At 36.7% G+C, this 26,470-nt stretch overlaps 1 protein-coding gene across 3 annotated transcripts in view; it reads left to right on the top strand.

The window, feature by feature from the left end:
* The window catches only part of Borcs5 (BLOC-1 related complex subunit 5), a 97,529-nt gene extending 72,091 nt beyond the window's left edge, over positions 1 to 25,438 (top strand). For 2 of the 3 annotated variants that reach the window (XM_027955917.3, XM_027955916.2), the window contains exon 4: positions 24,742 to 25,438. In XM_027955917.3, the coding sequence (XP_027811718.1) occupies positions 24,742 to 24,972 (231 nt within the window). In that variant the 3' untranslated portion in view covers positions 24,973 to 25,438. Of the gene's footprint in view, positions 1 to 22,716; positions 23,670 to 24,741 lie in introns of those variants that run through there. The other variant, XM_071610132.1, reaches the window with a different exon arrangement.
* The last annotated feature ends 1,032 nt before the right edge of the window (positions 25,439 to 26,470 follow it).

The raw sequence follows: 26,470 nt of genomic DNA, 5'->3' as shown, positions 1-26,470 counted from the left end.
GGTGAAGTTTCTGCATTCATCATTATTCAGTTACTGCATTCATCAGTAAAGCCCACTCACTGGCTGCCACCTCCACAACTAGCCTGTTTTATAGTTTCATTTTATTCATATTTAAGTGTGTAACTTTAAAATTAAGTGTACTTTAAAAAAGAAAACAAGTTTGGAGGTAGATACATTTAACCTGATTTAAACATTATACAATGTATTCATGCCTCAAAACATCACACTACCCTACTAATATATGTAATTTTCATGTTTTCAAGTATCAATTAAAAACAAATACAGAAAATAAAAGTTTAAAAGTTAAGAAAAAAACTTTTTAATTAATTTTAAACTTTGAAAAATCACAAAAGTTTAGAGAATATCTGAATACTCCTCTTGCAGCTTTTCCTAAAGTCAGCATCTTACATAATCTTAGTATAGCAATCAAAACCAGGTAATTAGTATTGGTACAAAACTGTTAACTAAATTGAGACCTTATTTAAATTTCACCAGCTTTTCTACTAACAAAGGACTTCACAATACTGTTATAACTAAATTACTTACTAGTGATTCCTTAAATCATTTAGTATAGCTGAGGTATGTTTCAGAAATACACATGCCAAGGTTTTACTCCAGACTAATAAGATCAAAATCTTTGAAGGGCAGTGAGAGAAGGGAGGGTATTTAAGAAATTGTTCCAGGTGCTTCTAGTATGTATTCAGAATTGCTGGCATTCTGGAACTTTCATCTACAAATATTAAACTGAGTTTCAAATTGTTTGAATAGGAGCCGTGGTTGTGGCTCAAGTGTAGAGCGCTTACCTAGCACACATGAGGCAGTGGGTTCAATCCTCAGCACCACATAAAAATAAATAAATAAATAAAATAAAGGTATTGTGTTAATCTACAACAAAAAATATTTTTTAAAAATTGTTTGAATAATCAGTAAAAACTGAGCATCCCTAATTCAAAATCTGAAATGCTCCAAAGTCCAAAACTTTTTGAGTGCCAACATGATGCCACAAGTGGAAAATTTGTACCTGACCTCATGACAAGTTGCAGGTGCATTAAAAATAATGTGAATAATTATCTTCAGGCTGTGTACATAAGGTATATATTGCACAGAAAATGAATTTTTTCTTTAAATGTGGGTGCTATCTCTAATATATCTCATTATGTATATGCAAATATTTCAAAATCTAAAACATTTTTGGTCCCAAGCATTTTGGAAAGGGATATTCAACCTGTAAAATTAAAAATTTAATGATTAAAGAAAAAAAAAGGATTTTAAATTTGAATTTATTTTAGATTCAAAGAGAAGTCACAAAAATAATCCAAAAATAGAGAATACCTGAATACTCCCCTATGAATACCAAGGATTATTGCAAAACGGAGAACAGTCCTCACAGTACTGAGCAACATTTCAGAAATTTTCTCAGGGCGGAGGATGTAAACATGTTTCAAAGTTTCCATTGGTGATTTAATGTGTCCATTGTGTCTCTGTTGGTAAGTATTAGCAAATTCCTGGAACATGTGTATCTAACTTTGCTCACTATAAACCTAACCGGTTAAAATTAATCACTTCCAAATGAATAAGGCAGAGGATGTCGTTTTGGTCAAACACCAACTCTCTGATATCATTTCAGATGTTTCCTGGAAATTTGTTTAGAAGTGTGAAGAAGTAATAGCATGTTGTAATACGTGTTGAAAAGTAGGGGAACTTAGTAACCATGGTAAATTATGTATTAGTGGAAATGCAGAACCTGATTCAACTAGAGGTCCATAAAGTTACAGTGCCTGTGATCACTTAAGTTCAGATCAAAGGGAAACATGGCCATAACTATTTCTGATTCAGATAAAAGAAAACCTAAGTTAGCTCAGCTTTCCTTGTGTTAAGTACGGATGATGCTCTTGAATTATGTTAATGTTTACAGCTGTACACTTGAGGGGAGAGAAAGAACGAAAGTAGTTGCTTTCACAAAGTCTTGTAATATACCTTGATCAATAGTTTCCTCGATAGCTATGGGATTACCACCTTCACCCAGCCAGCCAACATTACTGAACAACTATTACAGACCCACTTAGTGGGAGGTCCATTGTGGGTTACAGAGAAACCTGACATTGTCCTTCTCTGAGAGCTTTATCTGGATGCAGGAATGAAGATGCGTACAGCAAAATTATGAAAGATAAGACACCGTCAACAGCGAATGCTTAACTAAAGTTCTATATGAGTTAAAAGATCAGGATTTCCTGGAACAGTTTTAGCTAGGTCTTAGAGAAAACCAGGATTTGGGAAATGAATGGAGAGGAAACGGGGAAGAGGAAACCATTGTTGGAGGGGAACAGCTTAACAGTTGTCTTGGAAGGAAATTAATTTTGGGGCTTCAGGCACAATAAGGAAATTGATTTGGCTTTTGGCAAACACACTCAAAGAAATATCTGCATTCAGGACCATACCAAGAATGTTGGAATTGGAAGGACCCTAGAGACTCTCCAGTCCAGCACTCTCATTATTTATGTATAGGAATCGAAGAGTGTTAGAGCAATTTACCAGGGGTCACAAGTGAGTTGTGGCCAAAATTAAAATAAATAAGATCAAGGGGGATTTCTAAGGTTTTAGTTTTTTTTGGTTTCTGTTTTCCAGGTAGCACTATTAAACATGTTTATTGGTCCAGGGGCAAGAGGCAGAAAAGATCAAAGATGAAGGGGAAAATGTCGTGGAGGAGACAGGAGAGGGTAAGGTTTAGCCCCCTGTAGCACCTTATTTTGTGAGCACTAGGCAGATGCAGGCAGGTTTCTGAAGGGAGGATACCTGCTGCAGACCAGTCACACCCTGAAGCTTGGGTATTGTCTGGGAAGAAGTGATGAGCATAAAGAGGCATGAAGGTCTCTGTTGCGATTGGGAAAACTTGTATTGATTTTTGTATTTGTAGATGGTTTGGCATAGTGGTTCTGAATGTGAACTAGAAAGCCCCATTGCTGGAGTTCAAATCCTGGCACTGCCTCTTAACTAGCTGTGTGGCCTTGGACAAGCTATATAATCCTTCTGATCCTCAGTTTCCTTTTTTGCTCAGTGGATAAGAATAGGATCTGCCTCTGAGAAAATTTTTTTGAGGGTTAAATGAGTTACTTTGTGTGAAGTGCCTGAGCCTGTGCCTGTCACATAGTAAACACTTCAGCGTCAGCTCTTTTTATTATCTTAAATATAAATAATGTCTAGAGGAGAAAGTCCTGATCTTATTACTGTGAAGTGGCCCAAGTAAAGTTTCTTGATCCCAGGAACAGCCTATATATTGGCCACTTTACAACTCTGCTCATATAACCCAAGTGTGATAAAGAACTGAAAAGAGGTAAGGCAGATACTCTTTAGTTTACTGTGTTTCCCTCAAACTCTGCATGGTTTCTTTCATGCCATAAATATGTAATTTGGGGAATTTTTTTGCATTAAGAAATTTTTATTTTATTGGTTCTTCTTAGTTATACAGTAGAATCCATTTTACTAAAATTGTATAAACATAGGCGATATCTTATTCTAATTAGGACCCCATTCATGTGGGTGGGCACAATGGGGTTCACTTAGGTTATTTTATATGCATACATAGGAAAATTATGTTAGATTTATTCCACTCTCCTTTCTATTCTTATCCCACCATGAAATTTTTGTAGTTAATTTAACTGTTCTGCTTTGTAAATAGCAAAATAGGTTCCTTAGGGAACATGGGTCTTGAGAGATATGAAAATGCATGGTAACAAATGATATATCCAGGCTGTGGACATATCAATTCTTATCATTTTGATGGTCTTCTGTGATATCTTATTCTTTCAAGTTAAGGATTTAAGTTGGCAGACAGTCATTCTCAATTTTAGGTTACATCTGTCATTGAAATTTGGGTTGATTGAAAGTCAAATGCAGGTGGGAGTCCCAAGGGAAGGGAGATGACAGATATACATCCCTAGGAAGATAAGAGTTTGAGTCACTTAGCATTTCTCTTATCACTGATCTGGATCATGTTTCCATTTAACTGTAGTTGCTGTCAGTGGTTAAATGTACTCATAGACTGGAATACCTTCTTAACTAAGATAAGTAAGCCACAAGGTTTTGTTTTGTTTCAGTTACTGTATGCTTGCTTAACTTTAAGAGTAAATTTATAATCTGATCATGGTAATCCCTTGTGTTTTTAATTCTTAGATGCATTGGTAAGCATACTGCATTAGCATAAACCAATCAGATGTATTGGAGGAGGGTTCTGATGAATGGGTGAGAAAAGGTTTCGTTTGTTAGGAAGATCTGTTATTACACAGAATTATAAAGTGACCCTAAAGTTTCTCTAATTCAGCCCTTTTCATTACACACACACACACACACACACACAAAGTCAAGGTCCTTAAAGTTTATTTTGGATTCATTCAAGACATTTCTTTCTTTTAAAAAAAATTTTTTTATTCTTAAGTTTTAGGTGGACACAATATCTTCATTTTACATTTACGTGGTGCTGAGGATCGAACCCAGTGCCTCATGCATGCTAGGTGAGCATTCTACCACTGAGCCACAACTCCAGCCCCTCATCCAAGACATTTCTAATAGTTAATGACTTAAGATGATATAACAAGCTGGGTACAGTGGTGCATGCCTGTAATCCCAGCAGCTCTGGAGGCTGAGACAGGAGGATCATGAGTTCAAAGCCAGCTTCAGCAAAAATGAGGTGCCAGGCAACTCAGTGAGACCCTGTCTCGAAATAAAATACTAAATAGGGCTAGGGGTGTAGCTCAGTGGTTGAGTGTCCCTGAGTTCAATCCTGGCCCCCTCCCCTCAAAAAAAAATGATATAACAAGACAAGTCTTCTGAATGCTCTTCCACAGTACTGTACCATAGGTTGAATATCCCCAATTCGACGATCCAAAATCCAAGATTCTCTAAAATTCAAAACTTTTTGAGCATTGACAATCTATTAGTCAAAATAGTTTTAAGATTTTGGAACATTTAGGATTTCAAATTATCAGATTAGGGATACTCAAATGGTAAAGTGTATGTAAATATTCCCAAATCCAAAAAAATCTAAAGTCTGAAACACTTCTGGCCCCAAGCATTTCTTTAAGGGATAGTCAATCTATACTTATGTTCTCCTTCTTTGAATTCTTTGTTTGATTTTCAGTTACTCTTTTTTACCCAGCTCCTTTTTTTCACTAATAGGCATTCAGCCAGTGTTTGAAGGAATGCACAAGAGCTGCAGTTTTTGGACCAGTATCCAGGGCTGGGTAGGGATTTGCTTTCTGTTGACAGTACTGTAAGGCAAAGATCTAGCTGAAAACATTTTCCCAGTATTTGACCTGATTTTGTGTACTGTTTCCTCCCAGCGTAGAGATTGATCAAGGTTAAATGGTTTGTCCCCATTGTAGAACAGCTATTGGCCAGATGACACTTATTGTCTGCCTGTACCTTTGAACTAAATATACTTTTTTTGCAGTACTAGGGATGGAATACAGGGTAGACTACCACTAAGCTACATCTCCATCCCTGTTTTTGTTTTAAGACAGGGTATCATTAAGTTGCTGAGGGCCTTGCTAATAAGTTGCTCAGGCTGTCCTTGAACTTGTGATCCTCCTGTCTCAGCCTTCCAAGTTTCTGAAATTATAGGCACATGCCACCAGATCCAGCCTGAATCTCCTTTAAATAACAACATTGGTAATTCCTGTTGCTGCTTTTAAACGTATTCTGGCATTATTTGCTGCTTTCTTGATCTGAAATTATAAAATGAAGCAGAAGTGCTTATTTTAAAACTAAAAGTTTTGTCAATAACATTGAGATATCTGTCTTTTTGCAGAAACAAGACATTTTAAGAAAATTTCTGTTCCCTTTACTGTGGTATAAATTTCAGGTTGAGATTAGGCAAAATAATTATAACCCTCCCCCATTTTGTCCTTTGGGCAACCTTTGTTTTCAGTAAGAAATATAGCTGGTCCCTGGGGTGGCAGGAAATGTAGATAGATTTGTCTTATTCTGGTTCACCTGGTGGTAAGGTATGCTGTGTAGTTCTTCCTTGGATCTGGTCCCATACTTATTTTATACCAGTGCTATCACGCCAAAAGAAATAAATCCTGGAAGAGAGCCAAGTCTAGTTTATTACTTGCTAATAGGAAAATTCGGCTTGTGTTTTTTGGTAAGCATGAGCAAAGCCCAGTTATTTGACTGCTCTGAGATTTAACTCCATTCACATTCGGGACACTGACATATGAGCCATGTGTGAACAGCTACATTTTACCCTAGTTTACCTCCCCTAAATATGCCCCTGGATAGCTAGCTCTGCCTGCCCTACTAGTACTAGCCACATGTGCCAGACACTGGAACCCTGGTCCTCCCTGTCCCCATTCATTTCTAGTCTGCCTGAGTGAGCAGTGTTGGAGGTCCTCTCTTGTGAAGAACCTCAGAGTGCCTGTAGTTATAAACCAGCAGGTTGGCAGTATTTAGGGCACCTGGGATATATAAATGGTACTAGGACTGGGAAAAGATATTCCCTGTCCTATAAGTCTTTACTGAAAAAATAATAAGGAAGTTTAGATATTGCTTCTGCTATAAATTGGATCTTGAGTGTCCCCTCACTTAATTTAGTGTTTCCCTTTCATGTTCTGGCTATCAAGTTAATGGTTTTACCTTGCCACAGGCACCTGCCATAATGTGTTACCTCACAATAGGCCCAGACAATTGTGGGCTGGAACCCTCAAAATTGTGAGCCAAAATAAACTTTTACTTTTTATAAGTCAATTATCTTATTTTGTTATAATATTAGAAAGCTAACACAGTTGCAATACCTAGAACAGTGTCTGGAAACAATAAATATTCGTTAAATGAGCAACTTAATAGATTATTCAGTTACTTTATTTTATTAACTAGTAAGCTTTCTCATTTTGTTAGAGAAAATAAAGATTTTGAGGGTTGCAGTAGGCAGAGTAGACTAAACTGCCGCTGTAAATAGATTCAGAGATGTGTAATGGATCAAATGCAATAGAAGTTTGTTCCTTGCTCATGTTCAAGGTAGATGTTTCTAGTTAGTGGGTAACTCTCATCCATTGAGTTCAGAAATTCATATTCCTCCCATATTATAGCTCTGTCATCTCCAAGGACCACATTACTGATAGCATTCAATTGGCAGAAAAGAGTGGAATAGCATGGATGAGAGTGTCTTGTGAAGTGAACCTGTAAGTGCTGAATATCACTTTGGCCAAAGTTCAATTATGTAACCACAGCTAAACCCAGAAGCTGGAAAATGTACATGTGTCCCCATGGTTATACTAAATTTTGAGCAACATTTTGGACATCTGTGTCATCTTTGAACTAAAATGCACCTGTAGCCCAACTTTGAGATTTAGAAGGGCTTTGCAAAGTTCCATGGTAAATTTTACTTGGTTTAAGTTTTCTTGCCAATGAAAACCAAGGAACATTAAGAAGATTATGTTTTCAACTACAAGTGAACAAAACCAGGACTTAACACTATATACTTAATATGATTTCTTTTTTTTTTAAAGAGAGAGAGAGTGAGAATTTTTTAATATTTATTTTTTAGTTTTTGGCGGACACAACATCTTTGTTTGTATGTGGTGCTGAGGATCGAACCCAGGCCGCACGCACGCCAGGCAAGCGCGCTACCGCTTGAGCCACATCCCCAGCCCTTAATATGATTTCAACTGTTAGATATTCTTAAAAGATTCATAAGGAAACATGACAGCTAATTAATTGTGGTTACACTTCAGTGATGATATAATCAGTGATATTTCTTTTAGCCTGCTGCTTTCTATTTTTCTGTATTTTACGAAATCTCTATCTTGAACCTGTTTTACTTTTTTTTTCCAACTTGGAATATTGTTTTTTTCTCACAATGTAAGAGCCTTATTTTGTATTTTTGTATGTATACTTATGATTTACTGAGATAGAATTTGCTTCTCAGAACTTTATATATATATATATGTGTGCCTTCACGTGTTCCTTTCATTTGTTAAAGTCAGCTCGATGCCAGCCTGTGTTGTTGGTATCAAGGAGTAATCACTAAAGAAAACAGAATCCGTCCTTCATAGATCTTATATTCCAGTGGGGAAACAGGTAAAGAAGCAAAATAGCATGTAAGATGGTGGTAAGTGCTAAGAATGAAAAAATAAAGTGAGAAAAGGAATGTGAAATGTCAGTGGGATAGAAATTATAGATACAGTAGTCTGGGAAGGCCTTCTTAGAAAGGAATTTTTAACATAAAGACCTATGGCTAGAGGCTGGGGTTGTGGCTCAGCGGTAGAGTGCTTTCCTAGAACGTGTGAGGCCCTGGGTTCGATTCTCAGCACCACATAAAAATAAATTCTTTTTAAAAAAAGGTATTGTGCCCAACTACAACAACAACAACATATATAATTTTTTTAAAGACCTCAGTAGGCTAGTACAGAGCTAGTCAAGAAACTCCTTATGACTGTTAACCTGTGACAGTCACATACCCAAGATCATATTTATTATCAATCTGCTCATATTCATCTGGATAACTAAAATCTTATTTACTTGTTTCTGTTGTTAGCTGGAGGACACATACAGATCTATACTCCTTAAAAACAACTCATAATTTTTTCAGACTCCTGCAGGCTGTGTCCTCAAAGCTTGAGGCAATGCAATAGTTAACTTTCTTCTGCCTATTCTAATAAACTACACACTAATATTTTGTAAGACTTTAGTCGACATCTTGTCAAAACTCCATAGTTACCCTTCTATATATGAGTAGAGAGAGCTTATCATTTGTCTCAGGTCAGATCAAGTCATTACTGGAAATTGCCCATGACAGCCACACTGCAGCCCAGAGCAAAGGAAATAACAAATGTGAAAGTACTCTGCAGGACTCTAAGGAGCTATATAGAAAAAAGGTGGGGTTTTTTTTTTGAATAAAAATCATTTATTTCAAACTCAGCAAGACTGATAAGGGATCGCAAAATGTTATTTGTGTGAAGTCTGAGTATTAGTGGCACAATTAAAATGCAGTTTCAGTAATACTTTCTTCCCATATCCCAAAATAACTCAGTCTCTGAACTCTAGATCTTGACTACAGTCTTTCATCCAAGGAAAGCTCTCCTAAGGAAGACTGAGGAATGAGATTTTTGCCCTCAAGTTTTTATTTTTACCCATTATCTTTTTCTTTTCCTGATTTTCTGCCTTTCGGTATCATTTTTGAACCCTTTATGAGGTAGGGGTTGGGGTATAATTTGCCTGATTTTCACATTTCATTTGGGGAATTAATTAAAGGTTTTAAGGTTTCTTTTCTTATGTTGGCATATTGCCAAGAGTAAGAAGGCATGAGGAAGTTGGGCAAGTCATAAAATAATTCTTGGAACAAAGTAAGGCAGTTCAGATTCCTGAGTTTCTGATATCTCATCTCTTAATTCTCTTGAAGATCTGAATATTTTTTTTCCTTTACTGAGATGTTTAGATACATTATTTGAACAAAAGAAACAGTTACTTCAAAATGTCCAGTATGTGGTAATAGATGCCACTCAGACTGCGTGTAATGGAAACATTGGCAACAGTCTGCTCATTGTTTGTCCTGTGCAACAGGAAATGGAAAGTAAAAGGAGCTGGAGAAGGCTATATCATACAGAAGGAAGTAGACATGTGCACACAATTTTGATTGGTAGCTTTCTAATTGCAGATCTAGGTTCACCTGAGCAGGTTCCTATTCCTAATAGACATGGAGATGTTTGGTTTGATTTTATCTTATCATTTGACTTTTTTTTTAAAGATTTTTTTAAAAAATATCTATCTTTTTAGTTTTAGGTGGACACAATATCTTTATTTTATTTTTATATGGTGTTGAGGATCGAACCCATGCCTCGCGCATGCCAGGTAGGCGCGCTACCACTTGAGCCACATCCCCAGCCCTCATTTGACTTTTGATGTCGATTTATCATAGATTTTTATTTTCCTTGTGGCCAGAAATGGTTTCTTGAAATACTTCATTTTAGATTCCAGTTTTCACATGTAGTTATAATTCATTGAGTGAGATAGAACTATGAAAAAAGGAAATGTCACTAGCAGACTTCAGTGGCTTCAGACAGTTGACAGTAACGTGAGGTGGTGGCTCTTGAAATCAGGAGATCTGAAGTCTAGTCCTAACTCTCTCAGGACCAACTGTGTAAATTTAGGCAAATTGCTTAGTTACTCTGGAGCAGGCCTCATCTGTCAAAACAGGAGGTAGGATTCAAAGATCTCTCAAGACCCTTGCAGCTCTAAAATTTTTTGTTCTAACAAAATTTGTTCTAAATGGTAGGGTGAAGGATTATAAATTGTATACGTGAAGTGTCAGAATATAAAAAGTACAAACAGACTTTGTTGGTGAAAATGTTTTTCAAGCTTATCTGCTAACAAATAGTTTATTTCCTTTTGTATTCCTAGTTTTTGTTTTCTAAAGGTCCATACTACATCTGGTGATTTGTTACTTTTGTTACTAAAAATATAAAGGTTGATGGTTCACTTTCCACTCCACCTGAAAACATTAAAACTTGCCATATGAATTCATTGTTAAGGTTTTTTTTTTTTTTTTTTTTTTTTTTTTAGAGACAAGGTCTCACTGATTGTTTAATGCCTTCCTTAGGCTGACTTTGAATTCTTGATCCTCCTGCCACTCAGCCTCCCATGCTGCTGGGATTACAGGCATTTGCTACTGCGCCCAGCTCTGTTAAGGATTTGAAAAGGTATTAAATGCTTTTGCTCAACAGGGTATGTGTTTAATTTAAGTGAATTGGCATTTGAATTAATTAGCTCTGTAGAAAACACAGGCAGGGGTCTGGTGGAAAAGCATGGCTTTGAGTTTTATCTTCATTGCCAATAGTAGCTATGTGGTCCAAACCTCATCTTTAGTAGGCTATTCAGAACTCTTGTCTTCAAAACTATTGTGTCTATCCCCTTCTTCCTGAATGAGTGAGCAAATTATTAAACACTGACATCAGAATTCTTGAGCATATGTGAATGAGCAGTGTTTGGCAACTGCCTCTGTTTGAAATGCTGCTCTGTGTTGGTTGTGATCTGAAGCATCTCCTTTTTTCCATGGAGTGCTCACCATTCAAACATGATAGATTTGGTAAAATGCTAGTTAGGTTGAGTCTTGCTTGCCTCCACTTTTGTATGGAGCCAAAGGTAGTTTTGTTTCACTCTTTTTCCTCCTTTTTTTTTTTTTTTAATGGTTTTTAGTCGATGTTCATGAAGAGGGTGAGTACTTGGAACTCTGCTGCCAATGAAAGGAAATCCTAAGGAAGTACATCTCTTTACAGACCTGTGCCTTACTGTCCTTTGGGCCCTCTGCTGGAAAAGGGGAATTAAGTCTCAAATAATTGCCTTTTTAATTGTATCCTCTAGTATTATATATTTAGGACCGTACTGTGAGTGTAAAACCTCTTGTACCTGCTTTATGATATGCAGTACTGACCGTGCTTTATCAGAGCTGTTTTTAATGATGTTACTCTAGAATGTTTTCTTTTCAGGTGATGATTGAGAAGCTAAAAAAAAAAAAAAAAAAATGGTGCCAGGTATCCCAACAGTGACAGAATTTTACTGTTTTCTTGGGTTTTGTTTTGTTTATATTTTTATTTTTTTTTTACCTCCACTCCCCCCCCTTTTAATGGAGTATGCTACATGTCTCTATAATTTTGTTTAGATGACTGCAGAACTTGGAAAAGCTGTTGATGCTATTGATGCATGACATACTGCTATTGTTGGTCTTTTAATATAAATACACACACACACACACACACATATATATAATTTAAATTTTTGGACACTTTAGCTGTGCTGTCAACTTTGGAAAAATTATCCCAGTTTACCATGTTGATTTGTCATTGTACAGAAATTAACAACCATATTGGTCTAGAAACGTTAAACTTAATTTTTTTTCATTTGTACGGGGGTAATACACTATATTAAATATGTAACGTCTTGTCTGTGTGGGTTTGATTACAGAAACTAATAAAGTATTCTATAAATGATGAAAAAAATCTGTTGTTACATAAAGGACTTAAAAAAAATACTATTCTAAAAAAAAAAAAAAAGAGAGAGAGAGAGAGAGAAAAAAGGCCTTTAAAAATTTATGACTGTTTTGTAATCACTAGACTAATTATTTCAAATAAATAAAGGAAAGAAAGATATTCCAATCCATAAAATCAGACTCTAAAAAGAATGTAGTGTTCCACCCCCAGTCAAGGTAACAGAATCATTGTTTATTATTATTAAAATAGATTATAGAAAGCAGCATCTATTTTCTTGACTCTTAATGCATGTGGACAGTCGCTAGCGTTTATGCTGTTGGTGTGTCTGTGTTGGACAAATCAATCTGTAATCTACAGCCAAGTACTTTCCGTTCACGGGGCACATCCAGGAGAATAAGAATAAAATGCTATTATGACTAAGTTGTAAACCTATGCACATCCCTTGCATTTCGGGCAACTTTATAAAAAAAAAAAAAAAGAAAGAAACTGATTTTCATTAATAATAATCATGTAGTGAAATGTGTTTGTAATTTTGTCTCAATTTAATTTGTTGTAAGGTGGGAGGGGGAATTTGCTGGTTTCACCATTTCGGATCTGTGTTGTCTAAGAGTATTAACGTTTTAATTAAGCAAAGAAATGAGGATTTTTAATCTGTATGTAATTGTTTTAAAAGCACCCATTTTAAGAGAAAATACTGTGCAATGAAGAAACCAGTTTAGGCGTTTGCTATAAACTGAATTATTCCAAAAGAATAATCTATAACAGCCCTGTAAATTCCTTTAAAATGATAACTAACAGGACAGTCTGACCAATTTTTTTTAAATATACTTCCTTTTATGTGTTAAATAATTAAAAAAAAAAAAGAAAAAAATCTGTTGTGTTCAGGAATAAGATCACTTCAAAATGTCTAGTATGTGGTAATTGATGCCATTCAGCCTGTGGTGTAATTAATGAAAACATCTGCCTGTTGTCATTGTACAAGAGAAAGGCATCGAGAAAAGATTCCTATAGAGATCTCACAAATCCATCCTCTGTGGGGATGATGATCTGGAGGAGGGTCAGAAAGCCAGAAAACACATAGTGGCTCTGAAAGGCTCTGAAAGGCTATAGCCTAGTAGCCTTTATAGTCTGTCTGTGTCTCCATTAGAGGTCATATGATGAAGGTACCATGAGGTTAGATGGAGTGTGGGATAGAATGTGCCCAACTTTGGTGGCAGGGGAAATCCTGTTTTCTGAAGTAGAGATAGCTGATGGATGAAAGCTGGAGTAATTAAATATGTGTGCTGTGTTTGTAGAGTGCACAGAAAATCTTGAAGAAGTTCTTTCTAATCAGAAACATAAAATGGTAACCATGTAAAAGAATGGATATGTTAATTAACTATAATAATCCTATTACTACATGTATAGATCAAAACACCATGTACACCTTAAATATATGCAATTTTAAGAAGAATGTGGCTAGAATGAAGTCAGTTTAAGAACAAGCAAGGACAGTTTCAGGAGATTGCTGAGAAGTGATGTGTCATGCTTCCTTTTGCAGTTGATGCATGGTATTGTGAATGTGAAGATTCAGGATTGAATGAAAACAACCTTTTACCTTGGGCTGTTCCTCTAGTAGACTCAGCTACCACCTTCCTTTATAGTTAAAAATGTTCTACTTGCCTTCATCATTTTGTTTGACAGCCACTTAAACAGTGTATTTCATTCAGTGCCCAATAGGTTTCATCATCTTTGTGAACTCTGATCACTTGAAAGTGACCATCTGGGGTCCAGTGCCAGGACAGGTTCTGAGGCCAAGTCAGATTTAAGGAACAACTATGATACTGCTACTTATGTGTTTGTAGATATGGAAGAAGGAAATAAAGATACTTGAGTATGTTTGTTTATTTCTTTTTAAATTGAGGCATAATTCTCATAATTCACTCTTTTATAGTGTGTAGTTCAGTGGTTTTTAGTGTAATAGAAAGGTTGTGCATGTAATACCACTAATATCAAAAGCTGTTCATCACCCCCAAAACAAGCCTTGTGCACATTAGCATTCACTCCCTATACCTCCATTTCCCTAACTCTTGTTTTTTTAATTTTTTTTTTAGTTGTAGATGGACACAATACCATTATTTTATTTATTTATGTGGTGCTGAGGATTGAACCTAGTGCCCCACACATGCAAGGCAAGCACGCTACCACTAAGCCACAACCCCAGCCCCATTTCCCTAACTCTTGGCAACTAACAATACTTTCTTTCTCTACAGATTTGCCTATCTTGAGCCTTTATATAAATGGAATAATATGATCTCTGGACTTTTGTGTTTGGTTCCTTTCTTTTAGCATAATGTTTTCAAGGTTCATCTATGTTGTAGCTTATATCAGTATCTCATTCCTTTTTGCAGCTTAATAATAATCCATTGTATCCATCTACATTTTGTTCATCAGTTGATGGACATTTGTGTTATTTCTGTTTTTGCCTGTTATGAATAATGCTGCTGTAAACATTTGTGTACAAGCTTTTGTGTGAATATGTTTTTGTTCTCTTGGGTATTAACCTGGAAGTGAGATTGCTGGCTAATAGTAACTGTTTAACTTTTTGAGAAACTTCCGAACTGCTCTGCAAAGTGGCTATACCATTTGACATGCTTCCAAGCAGAACATAAGAATTTCAGTTACTCTGCATCCTAACATTTGTTTGCCTTTCTATTTTAGCCTTCCTAATGGGTGTGAAGTTGTGTCTTTGTGGTTTTGATGTTCATTTCTCAAATGACTAGTGATGTTGAAATCTTTTCTGTGCTTTTTGGCTATTTGTGTATCTTCTTTGGAGTAATGACTTAAGCTATAATTGCAACTTCAGCTTTTGCCCTCAGGACAGTATTAATTTGTATAGTTATGCTAACTGCTTTATGATTAGAGAATTGGTATTTCTGAGTTTCATGAGAAAGGTAGATATGGAAGCTTTTAAACTTTAAAGCAGTGCTCCTTTAATTGTGGTCATACAATTTGGAATTTCATTTTTTAAAAAATATTTATTTTTTAGTTGTAGTTGGACACAATACCTTTATTTTACTTATTTATTTTTTACATGGTGCTGAGGATCAAACCCAGGGCCTCACACATGCTAGGCGAGCGTACTACCACTGAGCCACAACTTCAGCCCTAGTTTGGGAATTTCTTAGTTTATTTTAGTACCTTGAAAAATAAATCTTCAAGCATATTTGGCCATTCAGTGGAATTTGTTATAGTATAGCCTTACATTGTTATAGCTCTGTTTTGTGTTCAAATCATTCTTGTGTATATCATTTATAGTCTTTTTTTTTAAACCTTTATTTATTTATTTATTTTTATGGTGCTGAGGATCAAAGGGGCCTTGCATGTACTAGGCAAGCTCTACTGCTGAGCCACAACCCCAGTCCCTCATTTGTAGTCTTAATAACACTACTGTGAGAAAGCATAAACAGGTGTTATTATCCCCATTTGTAAAAAGTAGAAGCTGAGACTCAGTTTGTAATTTGTCTAAGGTCACACAATTATTAGGTTTAAAATTAAATCACAAGATGTCTACCTTTTTATGGTAATAAATTATTAATCATGTCAAGGATTTTGGGGGGAGGGTGAGCCTACATTGCCAAAAATCAGTAATAAGCCTGTCTCCAACTAGACATTTGATCCTGGCCAAGTCCCACCGATCCTTTATTGACCTCAGAATTCATTATTTGGATGGCTGTACTGTAGAATGAATTGTAATTCTTCCATTTAATACCTTTAGCCTGGAACACGCCAAAAGCAAAATTATTTATCACTGTGTGTTTACTATATTTTGAGCACAAGACAAAGCTTAGAACCATAAAAAGAAAACAAGCAGCCCTTGGTTAGTTGGCCTTGGCCCTTCATGGCTACCTTTCCCCAACTCTGTATTTCTAAATTGATCTCCTTGGAAAACAGAAATTTTAAATGTAGAATGAATGAAGAGAAAGTGAGCTATTAATTTCAACCAAGTAAAAATTGACCTTGAGGCTTAAGGTAACCAAAAGACATTATATTAAAAGTTGAACATTACTTTCTTTTTTATTTTAAGGGTACCGAAGAGGAGCAACTTTTTTAAAAAATATATATTTTAGTTGTTGATGGACATTTATTTATATGTGGTGCTGAGAATCGAACCCAGTGCCTTATACATGCTAGGCAAGTGTTCTACCACTGAATCACAACCCCAGCCCCAGAGGAGCAAATTTTTAAATACAGTCTTGGACTGATTTAACCCATAAACAATCTTTTTAAGTGTTCTACCACTGAGTCACATCTGTAGCACTGTTCTAAAATTTTATTTTATGTTTTTTGAGACAAGGTCTCAGTATGCTACAGCGGCTGGCCTTGAACTCCTGGGCTCAAGTGGTCCTCCTACATCATCCTCCAAAGTAGCTGTGACTATAGGCACATATCATCACCCCATCTGGCTTATCCTTTCTATTTAACTTTAGTATTGTAGGGGTATACTTAAAAAAAAAAAACAAGTCTATTGATAAAAAAGATGTGAATTTTATGAACTTTGGAACATAGTTACCGATTCCCTTTTGAGCTATGATATTTACTTTTATTTTTACCATCTGGTATATCTATAACTTACAGTTTCATATGTGTAATAAGAATTGTAATGCATTCCACTGTCACATATAAATTAAAAATTAATTTAAAAAAATTAATAATTTTAATTTTTTTAAATAAAAATAAAAAATTAAGGGGCTTGGGGTGTAGTTCAGAGATAAAGAGCCCATGGGTTCAATCCCCAGTACCCATAAACAAACAAACAAAAAGTTTCCTACTAGGACAGTTGATGAAATTAAAATATGAATTTGCATTAGACAATAGTACGATATAAATGTTAAATTTCATGATTGTGATAACTGTATTATATTTATACAAGACGTGTCTATCTTTTAAACTGGTATAATGCTTAAGGCTTGCAACTAGCTCTCAAATGTATTAGCACATGAATGAATGACTGAATGAATAAATAAGCATATGTATTTGTTAGAAGAGACAAGAGAGAGATTAAACAAATGAGACCCAATATTAACAATTGGTAAATCTAAATTTCAGTTAGACAAGAGTATTAAGTTCAGCTCTATTATACAAACATGTTGATTATAGTTAATAATAAAGTTTTGTAAGGTCTGGAAAATTGCTGAGAGTAGATTTTAAATGTTTTATTACACACAAAAATGTAATAAATATGTGAAGTAATGGAAAAAAAACAGTTTTAGAATTTAGAAAATGTGTGATATCTTTATGAAGCTTTTACTGTTATGTTGCATGTCTTTTCAAACTTAAAATTATGAGCCCTTCTGATATGAGTCACTATCTTGAAAAGTTGACCTTTCTTTGAAAACAAAATGATATCAAGCACAGTACCATCCTCCATAGCGTGACCCATTTGCCCCAAATCAGCATCACACCTACTCTAATCACTTTTATCAGAACATTTTATGTAACAAAAGTTACATTTTAAAAAGTTTTTTAAAAAAGCAGTGTCCTCTTGTTGGAGAAGATATTTTTTAAAATTTGTTTACTTTAAAATACTTTTAAAAAATTATATGCACTCATGTATACTTTTTATTTTACATGATTTTGGGTAGAACCAAATGGTGATTATACTTATTCTCATGACTGAACATATAGATCAAAAAGACATGAGGATGTAGCTCAGTGGTAGAGCATAGGCTTACCATGTTATGAGGCCCTGGATTCAATGCCCAGCACTGGAAAGAGAGAGAGAGAGAGGTAGAATAGGACTTGTAGGTAAATGATTTCAGTAATTTTGTAGTGTGAGTTGATTCTGTCAGGAAACTTTGGGATGAATAATGTAACACTGTTGTAAGATTTTCAGTAGCAAAAGTTCAGAAGAAAGATAAAGCATGTCAGCAAAAAGCACAGTGGTCCATTCTCATCTGATGGTTGTAAAAGCCTTAAAGATAGTGAGTGTAAAAGAGATGAGGCATAACCATGAGCTCCTGCCTTAGTGTGTCTATTGGAAGCCTCAAAATGTCATCAGCTTTTTCTGCCCTTACTACATTTCTTACCTTGCTTTTTCATCCTTCATATAAAAGATGTTTCTAGGCAGTTTCCATTTTAGTTCATATACATTTTGTCATTTATGAAGTTCTTTTTTTTCCCCGAGACTGCTTTGGTGTTTTGTTATTTTTTTTAAATTTTATTAATTTTTTTTTAGTTGTAGATGGACAGAATACCTTTGTTTTATTTATTTATGTGGTGCTCAGGATCAAACCCATACCTCCCATGGATGAGGCAAGTACTCTACCACTGAGCTACAATCCTAGTCCCCTGTTTTATATGCTTCTCTGTCCCAAAAGGGCTAGATCCAGTGGATCTTCTGCAGGACTTTTCTTTGGGTCTCTATCCTGTTTCCAGTGGCTTTTGACTGGCCTTCTGCTTCTTTGCTTTTATCTTTTTCTTTTGGTAATGAAGCCAGTCTGTGTTCAGCTATGCAGTTATAGGTCCATTTCCTGGAAAGGGTCTTCGTTCTCCTTTTAGAGATCCTGAAAACTGATTTTTTTCTAACTTAGGAATTCAATAATTCAGAAATGTTTTAGTGAGACAGAGGCCCTGGGGAAGTTATCTGCAGAACTCCTAAATTTGGAATTTCTTCTCTTTTTCTTTCTTTCTAAAAATTACAATTTTCTTTTAATTGATGCATAATAATATATTTATAGAGTACAATGATATTTCAATATAAGTATATATAAACTATAATCAGATCACAGTAGTTGACAGAGCCATTGTTTCAAACATTTATTATTTCTTTGCACTGGGAACATTCAGAATCCTATTAGCTATTTCGTGAGATACAGTTAGTTGTTATCAACCATAGTTATCCCACTGTGCTCTTACAGAACATTAGAAGTTATTCCTCCTATCCAGCGGCATCTCTATTAACTATGAACCACCCTTTCTCCATCCCCACCCCCACTCCTTACTCTTTGCTGTCTCTGGTAACCACTATTCTACTTTCTGCTCCTATGAGATCAACTTCTTAGTTTTCCACAATGAGTGAGATCACACAGTATTCACTTTCTGTGCCTAGCTTACATCACTGAACAGTGCCCTCCAGTCTCAATTGCAACCTGTGCAGCTGACAGTATTGGTGTCCTTCTTTGTGGAGTGGGCTGGCTACAGAATAAAAGCTAAGAGAAAATGACGGAAAAAAACCCCACGGTATATGGGAAGTAATTTTGAAAAGTGGGGGCAGGACAGCTCTTCCATCTTAGGGATCGAGCTTCCACACTGGAAAGAGAGATGGAGCCTGTGCTTGCTTCATTTACATGGGGGAACATCAAAGGTTTTTCATAGTATGTTCTTTGCCAAATAAGGTAGGAGGTGGGCTGTCCAGTTCCCAACAGGTTACACCCAACTTCTGAACTGTGAGAGTTCTCTCTAGTAGAGTGAAGACAGAGATCTCTTGCCTTGGGCAATCTGATACCCACGGGAGAGCTGGGATAGTTTCCGTGGCTCGGTACTGAGTAAAGACCCCTCAAGTAGCTCATGGGTGGCTCCCCACACTCCAGGATCATCCATCTTGACACAAATGACATAATTTCATTCTTTTTCTGACTGAATAATATTCCTCTGTGTGTGTATCACATTTTCTTTTTTTAAAATATTCTTAGTTGTAAGTGGATCTTTTTAATTTTATTTATTTATATGCAGTGCTGAGGATTGAACCGAAGGCCTCAACCATGCCAGGCAAGTGCTCTACCATTGAGCCACAACCCCAGCCCTTCACATTTTCTTTATCCATTGGTAGACTGCGATTCCATATCTTGACCCTTATGAATAGTGCTACAATAAACACATGAGTGCAAGTATCTCTTCAGCATACTGATTTCTTTCCTTTGGATATAGGTGTAGTGTGGGGTAGTTCTATAGGAACCTCCATACTGTTTCTGTTATGGCTGTACTTAAACTCTCACCAACAGTGTGGAAGGTTCCTTTTTCTCCATATCCTCTCCAGCATTTGTTATTTTCATCATTCTGTTAATAGCCATTCTAATTTGGGTGAGAAGATCTCTCATTATGGTTTTGATTTGCATCCCCCTGATGATTAGTGATGTTGAGCATCTTGTTGGCCATTTGTGTATCTTCTTTTGAGAAATGGCTATTCAAGTCATTGGTCTGTATTTCATAAAATTTTGTTGTTGTTGAGTTGTTTGAGTTTCTTATAAATTCTAGATTTTAATCTGTTATTGAATGATAATTTACAAATATTTCCTGTCATTCTATAGTTGTTTCTTTACTCTGATTGCTTCCTTTGCTGTGCAGAAGTGTTTTAGTTTGACATAATCCTGTTTGTCAATTTTTGCTTTTGTTGCCATGCCTTTGAGATCATATTCAAAAAATCTTTGCCTAGACCAATGTTCTGAAACATTTTACCTGTATTTTTGTCTACTAGTTTCAGATCCTAAATCTAAATCTTTCTTCTATTTTGAGTTGATTTTTGTATAGTTTGAGAGATGGAAGTCTAGTTTCTTCTGCATATGGATATCCAGTTTTCCCAGCACCATTTATAGATGAGACTATCATTTCTCCAGTGTAAGTTCTTGGTGCCTTTTGAAAATCAGTTTGTTGCAAATACATTGCTTTATCTCTGGGTCCTCTACTCTGTTTCACTAGCCTGTGTGTGCTGTTTTGGTTACTGTAGCTTTATAGTATGTTTTGAAGTCAGGTATTTTGGTACTTCAAGCTTTGTTCTTTTCCAGGATAGCTTTGGCAATTCAGGATCTTTTGTGGTTCTACACCAATTTTAGGAGCATTTTTCTCTCTTTCCGCTAAGAGTGTTCGTGCCAGCCAGGCTTGGCAGCACGCATCTATAATCCCAGCAACTCAGGAGGCTGAGTCAGGAGGATTGCCAGTTCAAAGTCAGCCTCAGCAGATTAGTGGGGCACTTAGCAATTCAGTGAGACCCTGTCTCTAACAAAATGTAAAAAAGGGTGGGGATGTGGCTCAGTGGTTCAGCATCCCTTGATTCAATCCCTAGTACTGGAAAAAAAAAATGTTCATGCCATTTTGATAGGGATTGTTGGTGGTTGTGGTTGTTTTTTCCCTATATTGAATTTTGAGAGGTTTTTAAAAATGCATTTTGGATATGAGTCTGATATCAGTGTATTGGAAATATTTTCTTAGTCTCTGGCTTGCTTTTTTATTTTATTAATGGTATCTTCTGAAGAGGAGATTTGAATTTTGATCAATTTAACTATTTTTTTTCTTTTATGGTTAACATTTTTTGAACCTTAGAAATCTTTGCCTACTCCAGGGTATTAAACATTTTTCTCCTATGAGTTTTATCTTCTTAATTTCTACATTTAGGTCCTTGATCCATTTTCATATTAAATTTTGCATATGACATGAGGTATAAAGATCTGTGGGAGACCAACCTTCTACGTAACTGAGTTACACTCCCTGGCTGGGTGCTGAGGTGCTCAGTCACAGAAATGTGGCAGAGCTTCCCCACCCTTCTTGGGTTCAAGGGTCGAGGGTCGGTGTCTGGTGCATGGGTATGTCTTGCTACAGCCCCATGGGTGAAGTTATGCTCACCTGTTCCTTTATAATATAACCCCTTGCCCTGTTTAGGATTCTGTTTAGAATCTTCCATGGAAGTGCCTTGTGTGTGGCCCTTTACTGTGCCCTTGGGTGTGGCCTACCGAAGTGTTAGTGGACATGAAGATTGACTCAGCCCCCTGAAACCTGACCCCTTGCCTCATTTGAATAGTTTCTCCTCAATAAAAGGCGTCAGCGCACATGCTCTCGCTCTCTCTCTTCCTGCGGACCCTTAAGGTCAGAGGAGCTGTCAAAGCGACCCCAAAGAAAAAGGTATTTGTGGGCTGGGGATGTGGCTCAAGTGGTAGCGCACTTGCCTGGCATGCGTGCAGCCCAGGTTCGATCCTCAGCACCACAAACAAAGATGTTATGTCTGCCGATAACTAAAAAATAAATATTAAAAAAAAAAGAAAAAGGTATTTGTGTCTCTTGTGTGGTTATTTCGTGCAGCCCAGTCAGCCCAGTTTACCTGGAGTGACCCCTGAGCCTTTTAGTTGTGAGAACAGAAACCCGGCAGAGATCCAAATTCATTTCTCCCCCATATGAATATCTAATAATCCTTGCAAAAATTTTTGAAATTTTTTTCCCTATTGAATTACTGTGTAGCTCAGTAGTAAAGCACTTGCCCAGCACATGCGAGGCTCTGGGTTCAGTCCTCACCATCACATAAAAATAACACAATACCTTTATTTTATTTATTTATTTATCTACAAATAAAAATTTAAAAAAAAAATAAGTTGATCATGTGTTAGATCTATCTTTACTTTCTGTGTTCAGTTTCATTGATCTATATGACTGTGCAATATCACACTACCATGATCATTGTAATGTTATAGTAAGCCTTGAAATCAAATACTACATATCTTCAAACTTTCTTCTTTTTCAAAATTCTTTTGGATATTCAATGTACTTATGATTTTTTTCTCTTTCCACACTTTTTATTGGTGCAGTATTGTGCATAATGATGGGATTTGTTGTTACATATTTGTATATGCACATAATATAACAATATAATTTGGCCAAATCACTTCCCCATCCCTCCCCTTCTCCCACCCTCTGATCCCTTTCCTCTGCTGATCTCCTTTTGATTTTCATGAGATCCTCACCCACCACCTTTCTTTTCTTTTTTCCTCTCTAGCTTCTACATGAGAGAAAACATACAACCCTTGATCTTCTGAGGAAACTCAGTGTTATTGAATTATTTTGTTTGAAGCTTGCTCTTATAATTCTTTTTGTATATTTCTGGATTTGACTTGCTGATAATTTGGGTCCATTTATGGAACGGATCAGGCAGGTGAGCAAATAGGCCACACCATCCATTTTAGATATGTGGAAAAAGTTTGAGCACATTCAACAGATACTAAATATCTTAATGAAGCCTGCAGTTATGCCCACAAATAATGTTTTTTTCATCTGTCCTTTGAAATGTACTATCACCAGAGACAGCAAATGAATATGTAGGGCAAGGTTTAGAGATGAGTTTGATTAAACCTTGAGTTTTTTGAAGTCAGGGGCTTTATCTCATTCATTCAACTAGTGTTAACAAAGGCCCAAATTACAGTGGCTTATACAAATTGAGTTTATTCTTCTCACTCAGGCCTACTACTGCTCTTACTCACAAAAGGCTGCTTCTACCTCACTGCTCTATCAACCAAGGACATGACCTTAGGTGTTCTCATGGTCTTCACAGACTGTATCCACATTTCAGCAGCGGCAAAATGGAGACAGGGATCTGAAAGAAGAGAAGCAAAGATTGCAGGCCAGCTAGCTTCTAAGGAAGGTACCCAGAAGTTGCCATGACCATGTGCATACCATGTCACCCACTGGAACTTAGTATGTGGTCACAAGTTTTGGGGTTTGAGACAGGAGTTATGGAGAATAAATAGTTGTTTGCTGTTTATTGGGAAATGAAATAGATGTTTACTTATATGGTTGTTTTTTAAAGTGTAGAAGTTCCTGAATCAAAGTTATTTGCAACTTTTATCTTTCTGAGTTTCCTGGAATAGTAACAATATATTTTAAAAAGACAGTGGAAAAGTCATGTTAACATACATAGTAAGCTGTGTGTGTGTAAGTAGTTTTGGTTCTCAATACCTATGTCCTTAGGACCTAGCATGGTGCATGGCACATGATTGTAATAAGTATCTGTGACTAGTATATTACTAGCTCATACTGAGCTATACAAAAATATTTTCTTTCTTCCTTTTCTTTTTTGCAGTGCTGACTTGAACCCAGAGCTTCATACATGGCAAGTGCTCATCCATAAGCATCCCCTAGCCTTATTTTCTTTATATCCTTATTCTATGAGCTTTCTTCTATTTTAAATTCTTTTATTTTTACTTTTTAAACTTGTTTTAAGACATACAAACACATTTTAGCCTAGGCCTGTACAGGGTCACCACTATCACTATCTTCCACCTCCACTCTGGTCCCACTGGAAGTTCTTCAGGGCAGTAACGTGCATCTTCTTCTGGAACAAACCTGTTTTACCATTATTTTTTTTTCTTTTTTTTTTTTTAATCAGTGGGAAGAGTTCACTGTAAAATAATGATTGTAAAGTATAATAAATCCACAAACCAGTAACATAGTGGTTTATTATCAAGTATTAAGTACTGAACATAATTGTATGTGCAGTGCAGTGCAGTGGGTTTGTTTACACCAGCATTACCACAAACATGAGTAATGTGTGATTCTTCAGTCTCACCAAGACTCTGATGTCACTGGGCAACAGGATTTTTCAGCTCTGTTGTCGTCTTATGGAGCCACTGTTGTGTATGTGGCCCTTTGTTGATTGAAATGTAGTTGTGTGGCCTGTGAATATAGTTCCTGTTTTTTGCAGATGAGGACCGTGAAATAGAACTCAGGTGGTAGAGCCAGGTTCAAATCCTTGTCTGATTTCCAGAATTCTTTTTTTGTAGAGAGAGAGAGCAATAGAAATCTCAGGATTTCAACAGGGTGTAAACAGCCCTCCCCGAAAGATAGTTCTGGTGTAGCAGTTGATAACCTGTGTCCATGAAGGGCTTTTTATCCCCTGCCACCTCCTATAAAGCTAATCGGTTCCCACTGACCTGTGGGTCTCTGCCTCATGCTGGACACCTGACCCTCCTGAGTGGACTTCGATAAACAAAGTTTAATGTGTTTTACCTCTTTTTGCCTTTTATAGATGGATCTGTCTGTAGAAACCCTCTTTAGCTTCATGCAGGAACGCCAGAAAAGATATGCAAAATATGCTGAGCAGATCCAGAAAGTCAACGAAATGTCTGCCATCCTCCGCCGCATACAGATGGGCATCGACCAGACGGTGCCGCTGATGGAAAGGCTCAACAGCATGCTGCCTGAGAGCGAGCGGCTAGAGCCCTTCAGCATGAAGCCGGAGCGAGAGCTCAAGCTATAGCACTGCTGGTTCCCACCTGCCAGGCTGCTTTTAGGAGGCAGAGATGCCAGTAACCCAGAGGACATTTGGAGCCCAAGTCCTGTGGTATGACCAAGGCCTGAAGCTGGTACAAGGTCTGGGTCCTCACTGCAGTGGACACTGCATGGACTGCCACTGCCAGCATGGACTGTCTTTGCCCATCTCCTTCCCTTGATGCGAATGCCCTGTGTGAAACGAACAGAACTGATTCTTGGTGATAACTGAAGTTGGAACATTACTAGAAATTGTTTTAAATGATGCATGGAGAGTTATTTTTTGTTTTCTTTTTTGTTTTTTTATTGACAGTATATATATTCTAGTGTAGCTACTGGAGTGAAAACATAGAAAAAAGGAAGAAAAATTTTTTAAGAAGCTATGTGTCTTCAATGCCCTTGTGAAATTTTACTCAGGCTCTGGGTTATGGGTTATAAACATGAAAAAAAATTAATCCAGATCTTTGCGTTCTTACTGTTTCCATCCCACTTCCATCACATCAAATCTAAATCGAGAATTCCCTCTTCCTATCCTGATGAAACACCGTCTTTCTTGTTGTCTACCAGGTTGTGGTGTCCCTTACATTTCATCATCAGAAAATGAAGACTCCCTTTCTCCACCTTCTGGAGATTCGTCTCATTGATTATTGGTTTCCTTGATGTAGGCATAGTTTAGGTTTCTTTCTATTACATCATCACAGGCAGGACTCGTTTTTGTTTTAACCATTATTTAAAAAAAATTTTTTTTAGTTGTACATGGACACAATACCTTTATTTTTATTTGTTTTTATGTGGTGCTGATAATTGAACCCAGTGCCTCCCACGCCAGGCGAGCGCTCTACCACTGAGCTACAACTTCAGCCCTAACCATCATTTTTTAAAAAATAACTTATTGGGTTGAGGCTGTAGCTCAGTGGCAGAGCGCTTGCCTAGCATGCATGAGGCACCGAGTTTGATCCTCAGCACCACCTTAAGAAATAAAGGCATACTGTCCACTTTACAATTTTTTTAAAAAAATAACATTTATTTATGTGGTGCTGAGGATTGAACTTAGTGCCTCACACGTGCTGGTGCTAGGCAAAAGCTCTACCACTGAGCCACAACCCAGCCCTCCGACTGTTTTTTATCAGCCTAGTAAACATGTGGGACATGAAGGCTTTGACAGCAGTCTATGGAGATCACTCACTCAGCAATTCAGTTAATTGAGCTTATCCCATGTGCTAGACATTGTGCCAGGGATACAGACATGGCTATGCAGCCTCTGCCCTTTTGTTTGTAAAGAAAAAGACAAAACACAAAGTACTGTTGAATTTCTATGGGAGTAGGAAATGAAGCAAAGTGCTTAGTGCAGCACTTTGCATGTCATGGGTATTCTTAGGGGAAGAAAGGACTGAAGAAGCAAAGAAATAAGAAGTAGAAACAGCCCTAAGCAGGCAAGTGGAGACCAAGAGCCAGGGTTAAGAAAGTCCCTGGTCCAGGTCTTTATG

The sequence above is a fragment of the Marmota flaviventris genome, chromosome 3, assembly GCF_047511675.1.
Source record: "Marmota flaviventris isolate mMarFla1 chromosome 3, mMarFla1.hap1, whole genome shotgun sequence".
Taxonomy (NCBI): Eukaryota; Metazoa; Chordata; class Mammalia; order Rodentia; family Sciuridae; genus Marmota; species Marmota flaviventris.
Note: the sequence above shows the minus strand (reverse complement) of the source record. Positions and strands in the feature narration are given on the sequence as shown.